This window comes from Phyllobates terribilis, unplaced genomic scaffold, assembly GCF_046119375.1.
Source record: "Phyllobates terribilis strain yellow unplaced genomic scaffold, ASM4611937v1 Scaffold_11__3_contigs__length_659146591, whole genome shotgun sequence".
NCBI classification, from domain to species: Eukaryota; Metazoa; Chordata; class Amphibia; order Anura; family Dendrobatidae; genus Phyllobates; species Phyllobates terribilis.
The window spans coordinates 364,176,105-364,192,639 of record NW_027362771.1 but is presented as its reverse complement, the minus strand read 5'-3'; the positions used below and the strand labels follow the sequence as shown (position 1 = coordinate 364,192,639).

The window sequence follows — 16,535 nt, the reverse complement described above, 5'->3', positions numbered from 1 at the left end:
ACCTATCAATGCTGTTATTTTGTCTTCTGCAGTTTCAGACCTCTACAGTAAGAAAAAAGACTCACATTGCTATCTCCCTATCAAAATCTGGATTGACTCACATTGGGTGAACAGTTCCGCCATGATAGATTCTGGGGCCAGCGGTAACTTCATGGACACCTCCTTTGCTAATGAATATGGAATCCGATCACAGAAAAGAGCATCTTCTATTCTGATGGAGACTGTGGATGGCTCTCCTTTGGCCTCGGGGCCAGTGGACCTGCAGACTGAGCCCCTGAAGATTCTCATGGGAGATGACCACCAGGAGAAATTGCCCTTCCTTCTGATTTCCTCCCCACACTTCCCTATTATCTTGGGTTTACCCTGGTTGCAGGCTCAGAATCCCATTATTGACTGGGAGACCAAGAGATTGCGCTTCCCAGCTAGGGAGGTAATTTCTGGGGATTTGAGTGGACCATCTTCAGGTGACCCATCTTCGGATTTAAGGTTACCGGCAGTTTATAAAGAATTTTCGGATGTGTGCGATAAAAAGAATGCAGACAAGTTGCCACTACATCGCCCTTATGATTGTCCAATCGAGCTCCTACCTGCTGCTGCCATTTCCTTTGGAAATATTTATCCTTTGTCCGGTCCTGAGCTCAAGACCCTCAAAGAATACATTGATGAGAATCTGTCCAAAGGTTTCATACGCCCCTCATCCTCTCCAGCCGGCGCACCCATTTTTTTCGTTAAAAAGAAGGATGGATCCCTCAGACCCTGTGTTGACTACCGTGAAATTAACAAACTAACCATCAAGAACCGCTACCCCCTGCCATTAATTCCAGAGCTTCTCGAGAGTCCGCCAGGCCAAGCTCTTTTCAAAATTGGACCTACGTAGGGCATATAATCTAGTCCGTATTAGACCTGGAGACGAATGGAAGACAGCATTTAGGTCTCGATATGGACACTTTGAGTATCTGGTCATGCCATTTGGACTTTGTAATGCCCCAGCAACCTTCCAACATCTAGTAAACGATATCTTTAGAGATATTCTTGACCTTTTTGTCGTAATCTATCTGGATGACATTCTGATTTTTTCTAGCTCCATGGAGGAACATCAGCAACATGTCAAAACTGTCCTGCAGCGTTTGAGGGAACACCATCTATACATCAAGTTGGGGAAATATGAATTTCACAAGACTGAGGTCCAGTTCTTAGGATATGTAATTTCTCCACGGGATCTGAGCATGGATAACAGTAAGATCAAGGCGATTCAGGAGTGGCCGATCCCTAAGAACGTCAAGGAGGTCCAAAGTTTCATCAGGTTTGCTAACTTTTACAGACGCTTTATCAAGAACTTCTCGGACATCATCTCGCCCATCACCCGGCTGACACAGAAGAAGACAGCGTTTATTTGGTCCCCTCAAGCCCAAGAAGCATTCTCTCGGCTCAAGATCAAGTTCACATCGGCACCAGTACTGATCCACCCTGATCCGGAACTCGCCTTCATTATTGAAGTAGATGCCTCAAACTGTGCCGTCGGGGCTGTACTGTCCCAAAGAACAGGTGAGAAGAACTTACTTCATCCTTGTGCTTTCCTTTCCAAGCGACTGTCTCCAGCCGAAAAGAACTACGATGTAGGAAATAAAGAATTACTGGCTATCATCACCGCCTTCAAGGAGTGGAGACATCTTCTCCAAGGAGCTTCACAGCCGATCATTGTCCTCACGGATCATCGCAACCTCGAGTTTATCCGGTCAGCAAGATGTCTGACCCCACGACAGGCCCGCTGAGTCTTTTCCTTAGCCAATTCAATTTTACAATCTCTTATAGACTAGGTTCTCGCAATGGAAAAGCAGATGCTTTATCTCGGATGTACTCCACTGATGCTGTTCCAGATGCTCCACCTAAGACCATACTTTCTGATCGCAATTTTGTAGGAGTCATTCATAATCAAGATTTGTTGCAGGTCATCAAAGAGGCTTACAACTCCGACTCTTTCCTGTCTCAGCCGTCTGATGAGGTAAGCCTTCTTTTTAGGAATGGAGTTTGGACCCGGGAACGGCGCCTCTACATTCCTGAGACCATGAGGCTAAGAGTGTTGAGATTGGTTCATGACTCTAAGGTTGCGGGGCACAGAGGAATTCAGAAGACTCAAGAATTCTTATCTCGCTTCTTCTGGTGGCCAGGTTTTCGGAAGGATGTTCAGAAGTACTTTTCATCTTGTGAGGTATGTGCTAAATTCAAGATCCCACATGCCTCCCCTACAGGTCTGCTACAGCCTTTGCCGGTGCCGTCTCGCCCGTGGGGGTCCATTTCCATGGACTTTATTGTGGAACTGCCCACTTCCGAGGGAAAGAGTACGATTTTGGTGGTGGTCGATCGCCTGACCAAAGCTGCCCATTTCATCCCTTGCTCCGGCTTACCCTCTGCGAAGGACACTGCTGACCTAATCATCCAGAACATCTTTCGTTTGCACGGGGTTCCGGATGAAGTTGTTTCTGACCGTGGAGTTCAATTTACTTCAAAGTTCTGGCGAAGCTTTTGTTCGGCATTAGGCATTGAGGTTAATTTATCTTCTGCTTTCCACCCACAGTCCAACGGGCAGACAGAACGTACCAATCAAACATTGGAGCAATACCTTCGCTGTTACGTTGGCCATCTACAAGATGATTGGGTAAGACCACTCCCATTGGCTGAATTTTCGTATAATAATGCCCAGAGTGCTTCCACCAAGCAGTCACCATTTTATGCTAACTTGGGATATCACCCTAGCATTCTTCCCAGATTACCGGTAGATACATCATTACCAGCAGTTGCCGACAGGATCTCTTCACTTCAGCAGAACCTTGAACTTCTGAAAGAGACTTTGCTTTCCGCACAAGATAGGTACAAGAAGGCAGCTGACAGATTTTGCAAACCAACACCAACATTCAAGGTAGGAGATTTAGTCTGGTTGTCTACAAAAAAATTAAAGATGAAGATCCCTTCCCCTAAGTTGGGACAGAAGTACATCGGTCCCTATAGGATCAGTGGGTTGGTAGGTGCTGTCGCATGTCGCTTAAAACTCCCAAGAACTATGAGGATACATCCTGTCTTTCATACTTCCTTACTTAAGGCTGTAGTACCCAATCCTTTTCCAGGACGTTCATCTCCTCCTCCCTATCCCATTCTCGTGGATGGTCAAGAACAGTTTATCATCGAGAGGATTCTGGACTCGAGAATCTACAGAAATCGATTGCAGTACTTGATTAAATGGCAAGGCTATTCTTCAGAGGAGAATTCCTGGGAACCCGTGGATAATATTAATGCATCCCGATTGATTGAGCAGTTCCATCAAAGGTACCCTGGCAAGCCTGGTCTGGGATCGTCCTGAGGCCGTTCTTGAGGTGGGAGTAATGTCAGGATCTAGGCCTGGAATCTGTTGTTTCTTTTGCCCTTAGTTAACATGGATCTTTATGTTTCACATCGGCCATCTTGCTTCCTGCCAAAGCTATATATAAAGTCAGCACTGTTTCCTTGCTTGTGTATTATGTTGTGGACCTTGTTCCTCTGCAGTCTCAAGCCTGGACTTACGATCCCTGTTGGTCCTTTCCTAACGGCGGAGTCCTCTGCCGACCTGCACGTCTGGATCCCCGCCTGGTGACCGAGTGATTGCTAACACCCGACTTCAGAAATCTGACTACACCTGCGGTTATGTAAGAACTCCCGCCAGCTTGTGTTCCTCTGCTCTGCAAGAGAGTCTGTCAGTGCCGGACATCTTGGTGCTCTCATTGCTCAGTGACTTTGCATGCTGTATTGCCGAGTGTAAGCTCTGCCGCTATTGTCTGTTGGATTGGCTAAAGACTCATCTGAACTTCTATGCTATATTGCATTCAAATCATCAATACAATATCACTTGTTTAACCCTTGTTTAACCCTTGTGTCTGCAGTCTCTTTGACCTAGCTACTGGTGTACAGTTGTATCCACTAGTATCGTGACACTACCTGTGAAATGTTCCCCGTGTCATTGAGTGCAACATAACCCCAAAGCATGATTGATCCACCCCCATGCTTAATGGTTGGCGAGATGTTCTTTTCCTGATATTCTGTGTCCTTTTTTTCTCCACACATGCCTTTGATTATTGTGGCCAAAGAGTTCTATTTTAACCTAATTGGTACACAGGACTTGTTTCCAAAATGAGGCTTGCTTAGATGTTCTTTTGTATACTTCTGACTTTGAATTTTATGGTGGGGAACGCAGGAGAGGTTTTCTTCTAATGACTTTTCCATGAAGGCCATATTTGTGTAGGTGTCTGTTCTGTGAATAGTAGAACAATGTACCACAATTCCAGAGTCTGCTAAATCTTTCTGAAGGTCTTTTGCCGTCATGCGGGAGTTCTGATTTGCCTCTCTAGCAATCCTATGAGCAGCTCTCACTGAAATTTTGCTTGGTCTTCCAGACCTTATCTTGACCTCCACTGTTCCTGGTAACTGCCATTTCTTAATTACATTTCAAACTGAGGAAAGGGCAACTTGAAAACGCTTTGCTATCTTCTTATAGCATTCTCCTGCTTTATGGGCCTCAGTTCTAGGCAGCTGCTTAGAAAAACCCATGGCTGTTGTATTTTGCACATGGTTAGAGGAGGCTGGGTTTTATAAAGCTGGGAAATTTGCATCACCTGGCCTTTCCCAATAATGATGGAGAACAAGCCATAACCCTAACAGGCTAATTAAGGTCTGAAACCTTGCTCAAAGTTATCTGAGCACACAAATCTCCAATGGTGCCCAAACTTTTGCATCATCCCATTTTCCTTTTTGTCATTTTTAAAATGTAAAAGATGAAAATATATAATTTATATTTTTTGCCTAAAATACAAAGGAAATGTGTCATCTTTAACTTTTAGAGATCATTTCATCTTCAACTTGCTTAACTGTTCACAATAACAGTAATTTTGACCAGGGGTGCCCAAACTTTTACAGTATCCAAAATGTATGTGCGCAAAAATAATTGTGTTATTTTATAAAATCAAAGTACTTTTATTAAAACTTGTCTTTTTTTTATTTTATAAATTGTATTTTTGCTGAAGTAAAGATGTCATGCAAATTTGGGTAACATTTGAATCTCTGTTACTGATTTAGAAACTACATTTGCAATAATTTTCTTTTAAAGGGAAACTCAGTGGGTTTTTGCTATATAATCGGAGAGCAGCATACTATAGGGCATGAAAGCCTGATTCCAGTGTCCCTTATTGGGCTGCTTGGTGTAGTTTTCATAGAATTCCTGTTTTGTCTAATGTAGATGTAGCAGTGGTCAAAATGCTGAGCTCGCCCACACCCCTGACTGACAGCTTCCAGTGTATGCTGTGCATTGTCAGCAAGCTGCTAATCAGTGGTGGGGGCAGGGTTAAACTGATTATGACTACTTAACTACATTTCACATGCATGCCAGACCAGCTGATCTCCTGCTGATAAAATGCTGATTGTATTGAAATTACAGCACACAGCCCAATATGTCACACATTCCTGTAATCAAGCTCTTGTGCCCTATTCTGCTGCTCTCAGATTAAATAGCAAAAACCTGCTGACAGATTCCCTTTAACTTCACTAGGGTCAGTTTTGCCAGATAATCACAACCTAAATGCTGATACAGTTTCTTTTTATAATTTTGCACACAAAAGAAAGCCATTATGGAAAAACATTGAGCAATTTAATTTACAAGTTTGTGCCGAAAGTTAAGGCGTACACAACTTTCTTAAAGAAGGAAGAAAAAAAAACTATACATATAAATAAGGTTCACCATAAACTGAAGAAAAAAAAGCACTACAAAAATGAAGTGTTGCAAAAGACATACAAATTTCTAATTCATAACATGAAATAATGGAGATGCAGCAGAGCTGCCAGGACAGAGCAGTATGAAAACATAAAGGTGCATCTCACTAAATTAGAATATCATCAAAAAGTTAATTTATTTCAGTTCTTCAATACAAAAAGTGAAACTCATATATAGAGTCTTTACAAACAGAGTGATCTATTTGAAGTGTTTATTTCTGTTAATGTTGATAATTATGGCTTACAGCCCATGAAAACACAGAAGTCATTATCTCAGTAAATTAGAATAATTAACAAAAAACACCTGCAAAGGCTTCCGATGCGTTTAAAAAAGTCCCTTAGTCTGTTTCAGTAGGCGCCACAATCATGAGGAAGAGTGCTGACTTAACAGATGTCCAGAAGGCAGTCATTGACACACTCCACAAGGAGGGTAAGCCACAAAAGGTCATTACTAAAGAAGCTGGCTGTTCACAGAGTACAGAGTGCTGTATCCAAGCATATTAATGGAAAGTTGAGTGGAAGGAAAAACTGTGGTAGGACTTTGTGCACAAGCAACCGGGATAACCGCAGCCTTGAAAGGATTGTTAAGAAAAGGCCATTCAAAAATTTGGGGGAGATTCACAAGGAGTGGACAGCTGCTGGAGTCATTGCTTCAAGAGCCACTACACACAGAAGTATCCAGGACATGGGCTACAAGTGTCGCATTCCTTGTGTCAAGCCACTCATGACCAATAGACAACGGCAGAAGCGTCTTACCTGGGCCAAGGAGAAAAAGACCTGGACTGCTGCTTTTTTTTTGTCTGTTCTGTCTGCATTTTATCTATTTATGTCTTTTAATATATACCCAATAAAAATTGTTTTTATTTGCATCCATAATACTCCGTATTCCTCCTGATTTGTTAAATGTCTTAACTTGGAGTTGGATGGGGTTGCAGGGCCGTGACTCCCCGGCTGTGCACCCCGGTATTTATATGAACAATGCCTGATCTGGGACTTTTTGTGTTAATCAGTGGTCCAAGGTGTTGTTTTCAGATGAAAGTAAATTTTGCATTTCATTTGGAAATCAAGGTCCCAGAGTCTGGAGGAAGAGTGGAGAGGCCACAATCCACGCTGCTTGAGGTGTAGTGTGAAGTTTCCACAATCAGTGATGGTTTGGGGAGCCATGTCATCTGCTGGTGTAGGTCCACTGTGTTTTATCAAGACCAAAAGTCATCGCAGCCATCTACCAGGAGATTTTAGAGCACTTCATGCTTCCCACTGCTGACAAGCTTTTTGGTGATGGAAATTTCATTCTCCAGCAGGACTTGGCACCTGTCCACACTGCCAAAAGTACAAATACCTGGTTTAAAAACAACAGTATCACTGTGATTGATTGGCCAATAAACTCGCCTGACCTTAACCCCATAGAGAATCTATGGGGTATTGTCAAGAGGAAGATGAGAGACACCAGACCAAACAATGCAGATGAGCTGAAGGCTGCTATCAAAGCAACCTGGGCTTCCATAACACCTCAGCAGTGCCACAGGCTGATCGCCTCCATGCCACGCCGCATTGATGCAGTAATTGATGCAAAAATATTCTAATTTACTGAGATAATGACCTTTGTGTTTTCATTGGCTGTAAGCCATAGTCATCAACATTAACAGAAATAAACACTTGAAATAGATCACTCTGTTTGTAATGACTCTATAGAATGAGTTTCACTTTTTGTATTGAAGAACCGAAATTAATTAACTGTTTGATGATATTCTAATATAGTGAGATGCACCTGTACATGAATCTGTCTACAATTAGGACAAGAGATATACGATGACAGGAATCACTTGCACTGTATATACTAAGAAAATTTGTTAATCACAGACTGCTTTTGTATGATTTAACTTCATCATTTTAGAACAATGGTATTTTATTGTTGTTTTTTTTAATATATCAGGTTAATTTTCCTTTATTCACTGTATTTATTGCTTACATTGTGATTTTATAGTTACTTGTTACATACAATGTGGTTCTCTGAAATAATTTTCCTTTAGACTCTAAATTTGTGTGAATACACCGGAATCTTCCCCCTCAAAGTATACAACCATATGCTATTTGGTTTCACACTGTCTCTCAAAATAAAGAACATATGCTGCCCTTTATATAATATTTTATGGAATCCCTCAGTAGTAAAAGCATAGTTCAATATAGTTTTCATTGCAGTGAAAAAAAGCTAGGCTGATGCACGCTGCCATTATGTACTCTAAAAGCTCTATACGCTGACAACTACCTAACTCCATACTGAGCAACCGTAAAAATTATTGGCAAAGCCCTCACTACATAACCCCTATATGCCATGGTTGCTATTTACCTGGATGTTACACATTTAGATTGAATATTGATTGGATCAGTGGTGTAAAAACACGCCTAATTCACAGGACAAATAGTAACATCCAGTTGTTGTTACATTTCAATAAGAAATATCAGAAGGAACAGCAATTGTTAGAACTGTTCTTTTATTAGAACTACAATCACTTGAATGTGCCATTTCTTCTACAATTTCTTTTAGGAATAAAGTTGGATGCAGTCTACGTAGAATACATTTAAAATTATCCAGTCATGTTGGAATTTATGTGATAGTTGGAAGCAGGGCTGTGGAGTCGGTAAGCCAAACCTCCGACTCCTCAATTTCCATGACGCCGACTCTACTACTCCGACTTCCTCATACATGGCTCATGTTTAAGTTTAAGATTTACTGTAGCACAGATTCACCTCAGCTAAAAGTCTAGACCCTTAGATCAGGAATAGGACAGACATTTATAGGACATTTCAGAACTTTCTCAAATTCTTATGAAAAAATATTCCCCACAAACTGCATTGAACTACTGTACCCAATTTATTATAGATTTTAGGAGTCTGAGTCAGTCCATTTTATACCGACTCCGACTCCACCAAAATGGGCTCCTACGACTCCACCAAAATGGGCTCCTACTCTGACTCCACGACTCCGACTCCACAGCCCTGGTTGCAAATTCCCATGCATCTTTAATAGTGAAAAATAAAGATACAGAATGGGGAATAAATAATGCTATTGTATAAATGAATACGGAATACGACACCTTTCAGAATTGGACAGATGTTTCCTCAGACCAGCATGTATTTGCATGCATATACTTCAAATAGAAACTTATAGAAGTGAATTTAAAGGGAATCTGTCAACAGATTTCTGCTACTCCATCTTTGAGCAGCATGATGTAGGGGCAGAGACTCTAATTCCAGCTTGCTAAAGTTACCACTGATTGGCAACTTCCAGTGTACACTGTGCATAGGCAAAAAGTTGATGATCAGAGGTGGGGTAGAGCTAGCTATAAGGAGATTGTGAATATGGAGCACTACATGGCAGCAGGTTTACTAGTCCTATACTGAGAATCTCCTGCTGATAAAATAGTATTTTATTAAAACTACATCAAACAGCCCAGTATATGACATATTGATGGAATCATGGTCTCTGCCCCTGTATTATGATGTTCTCAGATTAGGTGGCAAAAGCCTAGTGACATTTCTTTTAATGTTTTCTTATTTTATTTTACTCGATTTAATTATACTTAAAAAAAAATGCCAAAATCATGAGTACTCAAAGCAAAACCCAACAGTGGTTTCCACCAAATGTATAATTTTTAACACATGCAAAGCTACCCCAATAGGAGAGAACAGTGTGGAGAGAAAGGGCATAGTTACCATAAATTATTTAAAGGGGTACAACTGGATGCCAAAGTTGCTGGCCACACTGCAGTCCCTGCCTGGCCGTTACTTAGGCACTGAGCGTGCAGCAACAACAGGTCCTATTCTCTACATTACTCCTTGCGAAGCCCTGAAGCTGACCACATCTCTGTTTTCGGCTAACTTCAGGCAGCTGAGCTTCTCCCGTGCTGCAGAGACAAAGCAGCCTGGGAGAGTGCTCATTTCACACCAAGGCGCAACCATGTCCCTGGTCCGAACTGTCAATCTTTAGGAGCGCGCCTGAGGATTTATCTTGAGATAACCTTTAAACATGTGTTATAATTATTGGTGTATATGTATATATGTCATGTAGTCGTTTTGTGACTGGTGTCTTTAGTGCAAATATATTTACATACATGTGATTAATTTTAGCAGGCAAGACAACAGAAGGACAACATGGTTCTTTTGCACAGTCAGAGAATGGTCTTCCTAACAGAGGTATTTTATACTTACAGTAAATTCTTCATATGTTTTCTCATTTAAATGACTCCTTTTCACTAGTTTTTATCTTATTTTGTAGGTAACAATTCATTTCAGATGTCTAATAACCACTTCAAACCCCCTGCTGCAACACAGACTGTAACTCAGCAAGTAAGACCTATGTACCAAACGGTTACAAGACCAATAAATAGTTCTGCCACTGTTCAACAATCGCCAAGACTAGTAGGCATGCAAGAACCTATAAGAAGACCTGCAGCTGGATGTATACCAGCACAGCAGCCACCCAGGGGAAATCCAGTCATGCAGACTGTTTGTAGACCTCAGACGTTTGTTCCAAACGCTCTTCCAGTATGTAGAAATCCTACAATTCCTTCTGTGTCTCAGCCAGCTCTACGACCTGTTGCTACCATCACTGCACAGCCAGTAATACTAAATCAGGTAATCACTGATAAATCACATTTTAAATTGTAAAACTGTTACACAGCAAGACGTACCGTATTTTTCGGACTATAAGACGCACCAATGTTTTAGAGGAGGAAAATAGAAAAAAATTGAAGCAAAAAAATGTAGTCATGATGCGTTGTTATGGGGGGATTTGCTGCTGACACTGTTATAGGGGTAATGTCCCCTAATTCTGTACTAATATCCCCCATCCTGGTATATATATATATATGTCCCCATGCTGGTATTTATGCCCCCATCCTGGCATATATGATCCCCATCCTGGTATATATGATCCCCATTCTGGTATGTATGCCTCCCCCCTTCTGGTATATATGCCCCACCCCTACTGGTATACATGCCCCCCCTCCTTCCTGGTATACATGCACCCCCCTCATCCTGGTATACATAGTCCCCCATCCTGGTATACATGGGCCCCCATCCTGATATACATTGCCCCCATCCAAATCCTGGCACCTGGTATACATGGCCCCCCATCATGGTATATATTGCACCCCATCACGCTGCACACATAAAAAATAAAGGATTCTAATTATCTTCCGTCCTCTTCCTCACAGCTCATGATGTCACTACCATGCGACCTCACACGCCGAGGTCAGCTGCCGGAATTTTCACTGTTCCCCATGCCTGGGACTATGGGAGTGGAGAGCAGTGAATATTAATTTTCTTTAATAGAAATCACACTGTTAGCCGCTGCCGCCGGCTCCTGCAGTGGCTGGGCGATCATGTGTGCCCGCTATTAAAGAGAATGAATATTCACTGTTCTCCACTCCCATGGTCCCTCTCACCTCTCGCGCCGGCTTCAGTGTATAGAGGTGGGAGGGACTATCGGTGTGGGGAGCAGTGAATATTCATTGTTTTTAATAGCGGGCACACGTGTTAGCTGCAGCAGCCCGCTCCTTCCTCCTGTGTCCCACTCCTCCGCTGCTGCCGCTCCCACAACCTCCCATCCACAACCGCAGCAGGTACATCCGGGCGAAATTTTGGAGGAAAAAGTGCATCTTATAATACGAAAAATACAGTACATGTCAGGCTTTGTACACCCTTCCTTTGTTTTTAGGATACCCTTTTTTTGTCAAGACAGAAAAATGTATTGGGCAGCACCTTTCTGTCCTGTCAGCAAAACAATGATCTTATATATATACGTGTGTGTGTATATTTCTGATAAGACTCTTCTAAATTGTGGCTTTTAATTTTAAAACTACTTAAATGCTCGCTGGTTAACCACATTTTATTTCTGCCTGATTTTCGTTATGCTGTACAATGAACTATAAATTTAAAGAGGTGGAAATTCAATCAATATGGCTCCCTTATACTGTATGTTAGGTCTCATTCAGACGACCTATTGAAATATGAATGTGACTACACAAGGTACAAGCTATTCTGGTACCTTGTGTGAGATTGAGCAAAGTTTTACAAAAATACTCCCTTTATCCTCTTCTTGGTTGGATCTAGAATTTCTAAAATGACTAAAAGACCATTCTCATACTCCCACCTGTTGTGAAGACCCAATGGTTCACTCTCGTATTATATCGCAGTTTTCTTTGTATCCGGTCTTGGGGAATCCATATTTCCCTCCTGGATTAGATGACCTCGTTTTCCATTCATGAGTGCCTGATAAATCTTCATCTAATAGTGACAGGACACCCTTTGAATTAGCTTGTGAGGAAACTAGAGTTTCTCAAAACAGTTTGTCATTCACTTTTTCTTATCCGCCGGACCAACTATCCCTCCACTTTATGACATTATGGGAGGCCGACTTAGGGCTCTCCTTATTGAGAGAACAGAGGAAGCAAATTTCCATTCTCCCACGTAAGTTGTCAATCCACTCCCACTGTCATGAGACCAGGTCTAAGCTTTTATCACAATAGTACAAGTTTCCAACTCCTGTACATAATATCTTTCTAGGTGCTAATCCCATGTGCTAGAGATGTGATTAAGAGCAAGCTGACCTAAAAAATGTAATTCTGGCGTTTTAACTCCTTTTTTCTTGTTACACCGTTTACCGATAAATTATTTTTCTATATTGATCGGGCGATTCTGAATGCGGTGATACCAAATATGTGTAGTTTTGATTTTTTTGTTTTATTTTGAATGGGGTGAAAGGCTGGTGATTTGAACTTTTTTATATTTTTTTAATATTTTTAAAAACATGTTTTTTTTTCATATGCTTCAGTAGTCTCCATGGGAAACTAGAAGCTGCGATCATCTGATTGCCTGTGTTACACATAGTAGGGCTGCTGTTGGAGTTTGTCAGCGGCATTTAATATGTTAACAGCCGCGGGGCACATGGCAGCTTATCAGATCTGCTGTCATGTGTCGGAAAAGATGCGGGCTTATCGCCAGAGCCGGCATCAAACGGGGAGGAGACCTTGAACGCACCTATACCTCCAAGGTCGTAAAGGGGTTAAAAGGGTGTCCAGTACTGCCTGTGAGCGGCATTATCGGTGGCTGCTCACAGGCAACACGTGACCCCCCCCGCTGATGTCACGTCAAGTGAGGCGGTCCCCGCAGTGGCTGCTGGGTTGTGGGTGGGGTTATTCCCCGCGTCACACCCAGCATCCACCGCACGCTTTCTCAATGAATGGGGACAGGGAGAGCGCGCAGTGGATGCCGGGAGTGACGCGTGGGGTAACCCCGCCCACAACCCAGCAGCCGCCGGTGGAACGCGGAAGAGGGACCCTCGGCTGCAGCCTGGAATTGTCATGACGTCAGCGAATGTCAGAGCCGGCTGCAGCCGGGGGTCAGGTGCTGCCTGTGAGCGGCCACTCACAGGCAGAAACAGCACTAGGAGGTTATTAGAAAGAAGCTTCTATGTATCATTAAAACACATTGGCATATACTGGAGTACTGGACAACTCCTTTAATGGCTGGTGTCATAAAAAAGTAGGTGTCATAGAAATATGTGTTGTAGAAAATATTAACATCTCTACGCCACATGAAATTGCAGGGGAACATATAGCTGATAGAGTAACAGACTACCTGATACCAAACCCCTCTCCCTCCTCCCCTCTCCCATTTGCAGTAAAGAACCAGGAGCTAGCAATCTAAAGCTGCCTTTATGTAAATGGCAATGTACAATGAGATGTGAACCATCATAGTCAAAATGCATGGAGGCCTTTTGAAGCCGGATGACTGAAAGAAGGTGCATTTTTGTGAGAAAGACAAAGATTTAAATTAGACTGGAGAAATCTTTTTAAAAGTTGAACAACAAAAGAGTACATGTGTTTATACATAAGCAGGGCAGTGGAAGAAACCTTTTTGTCAGCAGGAAATCCATTGTCATTTCAAAGGAAATATTTTACATTTACACTAGAAACCTTTGTCCCTAAAAGAAGTGTTGCACCTGCAACAGACATATGTCTCCAAAAGGAAATATTGAATATCGAAATTGGTATAAATCCGATGTTGATGAAACATACATTTTCAGCACCGGGGCTAACAAGGGAAGAAGACGCATCATTTTTCATAACTGTAACCCCACATTAACCAGATAACTGACAACAGCTATTCCATGCTTACTATCTAAGTAAAGCTAAAATCCTGATGGAAAATATGGCATCGATCTCGAGCTTCTGCGATCATACGGAGAGGAGTTATCTCATAAGTTGGGGATTCATAAAATCGTGAAGGGCTGAGACCAGCCCACAACCTGGCCCATGTGAGGTCATCACGGGGGAGTGGGTGGGTGGGACTCAGGGGCAGATAAGAGATCAAGCCGAATTATGATCCGGGTTCATGTAGAGAGATACATTTCGGTGTATGCATGATTCTTGTCCGCTGGACGTTCTTCAAAAGAAACACTCTCCTTTGTCTAAACTGAATTGTTTCTGAGAGTTTCTGACAAGTTTTCTTGTTAATCCCTTTTATTTTCTGCAACAGTATATGCTGTATTGTTTTGTCCCCTTTGTGAAATCTTTTGTATATTTTTTATAAACACTGCTTCCTTTTGGCTTAAATATAAAATTTAATAGTTCTGTTCTTTTTGTTCTGTAACCATGTCTCGAAGCCATACGCTACCAGAAACCAGGCCTCCCATTAGCCTGTGTATTTTGAATGAAAAACAACTGGTAGTGGCAGCGAGTAGTCTGGGGTTATTGTGGAGTTAGCGGTGATTGTACGGGGGTATTTACACATATTCCATGTGTTGGAATCCGGAGGTGTATATACCATATGCACACTGTTAGTTGTCCAATAAGTGCGAACGGCCTGTGGCCTCCTCCGTTGATCGTCAACCAATAGTGTAATTGTCCGGACGATAGGGGGCAGCAGAGAGCTATTCACTTCAAGGATCACAGCGGGTGGTTCTGAGTCACTCCCGGTATGTGATATTTGTGATTTAAATCCATGACACCTGGAATTCCATTCCTTTCCCAATTATCAGAACCCCCTTATGGTGAACTATGTGTTGCCAGATGAATGTGACCAACTTTTATATCTACTTTGATAATCACCTATTGCACCCCTGCCCTGTTTCTCTGGTCTTTTTTGTTCATCCTGTCTCACAATCCTACTGTTTTTCTGGGAACCTAGGGTGACGTGCCATACCTCGTCAGATCATCTCTGTAATAATATACCTGGGGTGGCGGGGTGCGGTTTGTCCTCTCTGCTCTCCTTATGCTTAATTGGTTCTAAGGTGTGTATATATAGCCTTAAGGATTCAAATGATTTTGATTTTTGTTGTATCCCTGTTGGGAACCAAGTGTTGTTTAGGTGTCCCTGTACTTTGTTCTGTTTTATATAGTTTTTTTCTTGGTCATGCATAAGTAAAAAAAAAAAATATGGATGTGATACGGTACAAGAAATAAAGCATTTCTTGTCCATGTATAACTGTGTCTTAATGTTAGCATTTATTCAGTATTTTGTCTTTTTGTTCTCAACCCTCATTCCTATTTTGGGCATTTTAATGGAGGTAAAAGTAGGGCATGCTGAGTTTTGCAAGATACAGTTGCCATATAGAACAAGCCAAAGAGAGGGAAATTCCAATGAAACATTTGGTTGTCTGCATGAGCTTTTGTACATACTAATCCGTAGGTTATAACTTGAAGGTGAATGGTGGTTCATGCTTTAGGATTCCTGCCTGTTCTGAATCTATTGTCACCTCTTTTTTTTTTTTTTTTAAGTGTAAATGGGGAGAAAAAAGTAATGGTGTACAATGACTTTATTTATATTTTTGGTTATGTGTTCTTTGCTGTCATTTTTGCTATATTTACATGTATAATTTTTCCCTCAGAATTACATCATGAACTCTCCCCAAGTTTCCTCTAGCAATTCAAATGTAATGTATACGTTGCGACCAAACACATCATTAACACAATACCAAAGTCTGCAAACATTTACTCCAGCAGGTATGGGTTTTTCTTTATTATTTTATAGATTGCTTTATGGTTTTATGTAATCCACTAAAGATACGTGCACACAACGTGTTTTTCAGTCAAGCCTTTCAAGAGGAAGCTGCTTCCGGAAACACCCATGTATTTTTTTCCCGAAGTGTCTTTTTTTTTTAGCATTTGTTGTTGTTCTTCACAGAACACCTTTTCACGTTTTTGACAGTTTACAGTTTTTTTAAGCGTTTTTCCAGTGGTGTTTTTTTATTTTTTTAAGTGCAGTTTTACAAACGTTTTTTCAAGAAAAAAACACTGAGAAAATGCTCAAAAAACTTCCCAGGCTTCTTCTGAGCCTTCCCACTGACTTGTATTGCAAAGTCTATAGAGCGGAAAACGCTTGTAGAACGGAAAGCTCACTTCTTTTAACCTCTTGACGACATTTGGGAACCTGAAGCAGTTAAGACGCTCGAAAGCCTGAACATGCAAACAGCAGGTTGTTTTTACAGAAAAGCATAGGCTTGTTCTTTTGAGCATTCTCTGGGTGCTTTTGAAAAAGACCTTGTGTGCACATACCTGAAAACTTCTGTTTCCCATTTAGACATGTTCAAAAATGGCCAGATTTCATGACTTTTTGGTGTGCTTCAGAATTATATGATCATGGGTCATCAGTTCATTAATTGTAATGCCCAGACGTTCAATGGATGGTAACTAATGTCATATACAGCTCTGGCAAAAATTAAGAGACCACTGAACAGTTTT

The 16,535-nt window shown here is 41.6% G+C and overlaps 1 protein-coding gene across 6 annotated transcripts in view; it reads left to right on the top strand.

The window, feature by feature from the left end:
* Positions 1-16,535, top strand: part of ZNF280D (zinc finger protein 280D) — a 99,816-nt gene that overhangs the window by 29,340 nt on the left and 53,941 nt on the right. For 5 of the 6 annotated variants that reach the window (XM_073652925.1, XM_073652920.1, XM_073652922.1 and 2 more), the window contains exons 3-5: positions 9,919-9,984; positions 10,067-10,425; positions 15,683-15,797. In XM_073652925.1, the coding sequence (XP_073509026.1) occupies positions 9,919-9,984; positions 10,067-10,425; positions 15,683-15,797 (540 nt within the window). The remainder of the gene's footprint in view (positions 1-9,918; positions 9,985-10,066; positions 10,426-15,682; positions 15,798-16,535) is intronic. The other variant, XM_073652924.1, reaches the window with a different exon arrangement.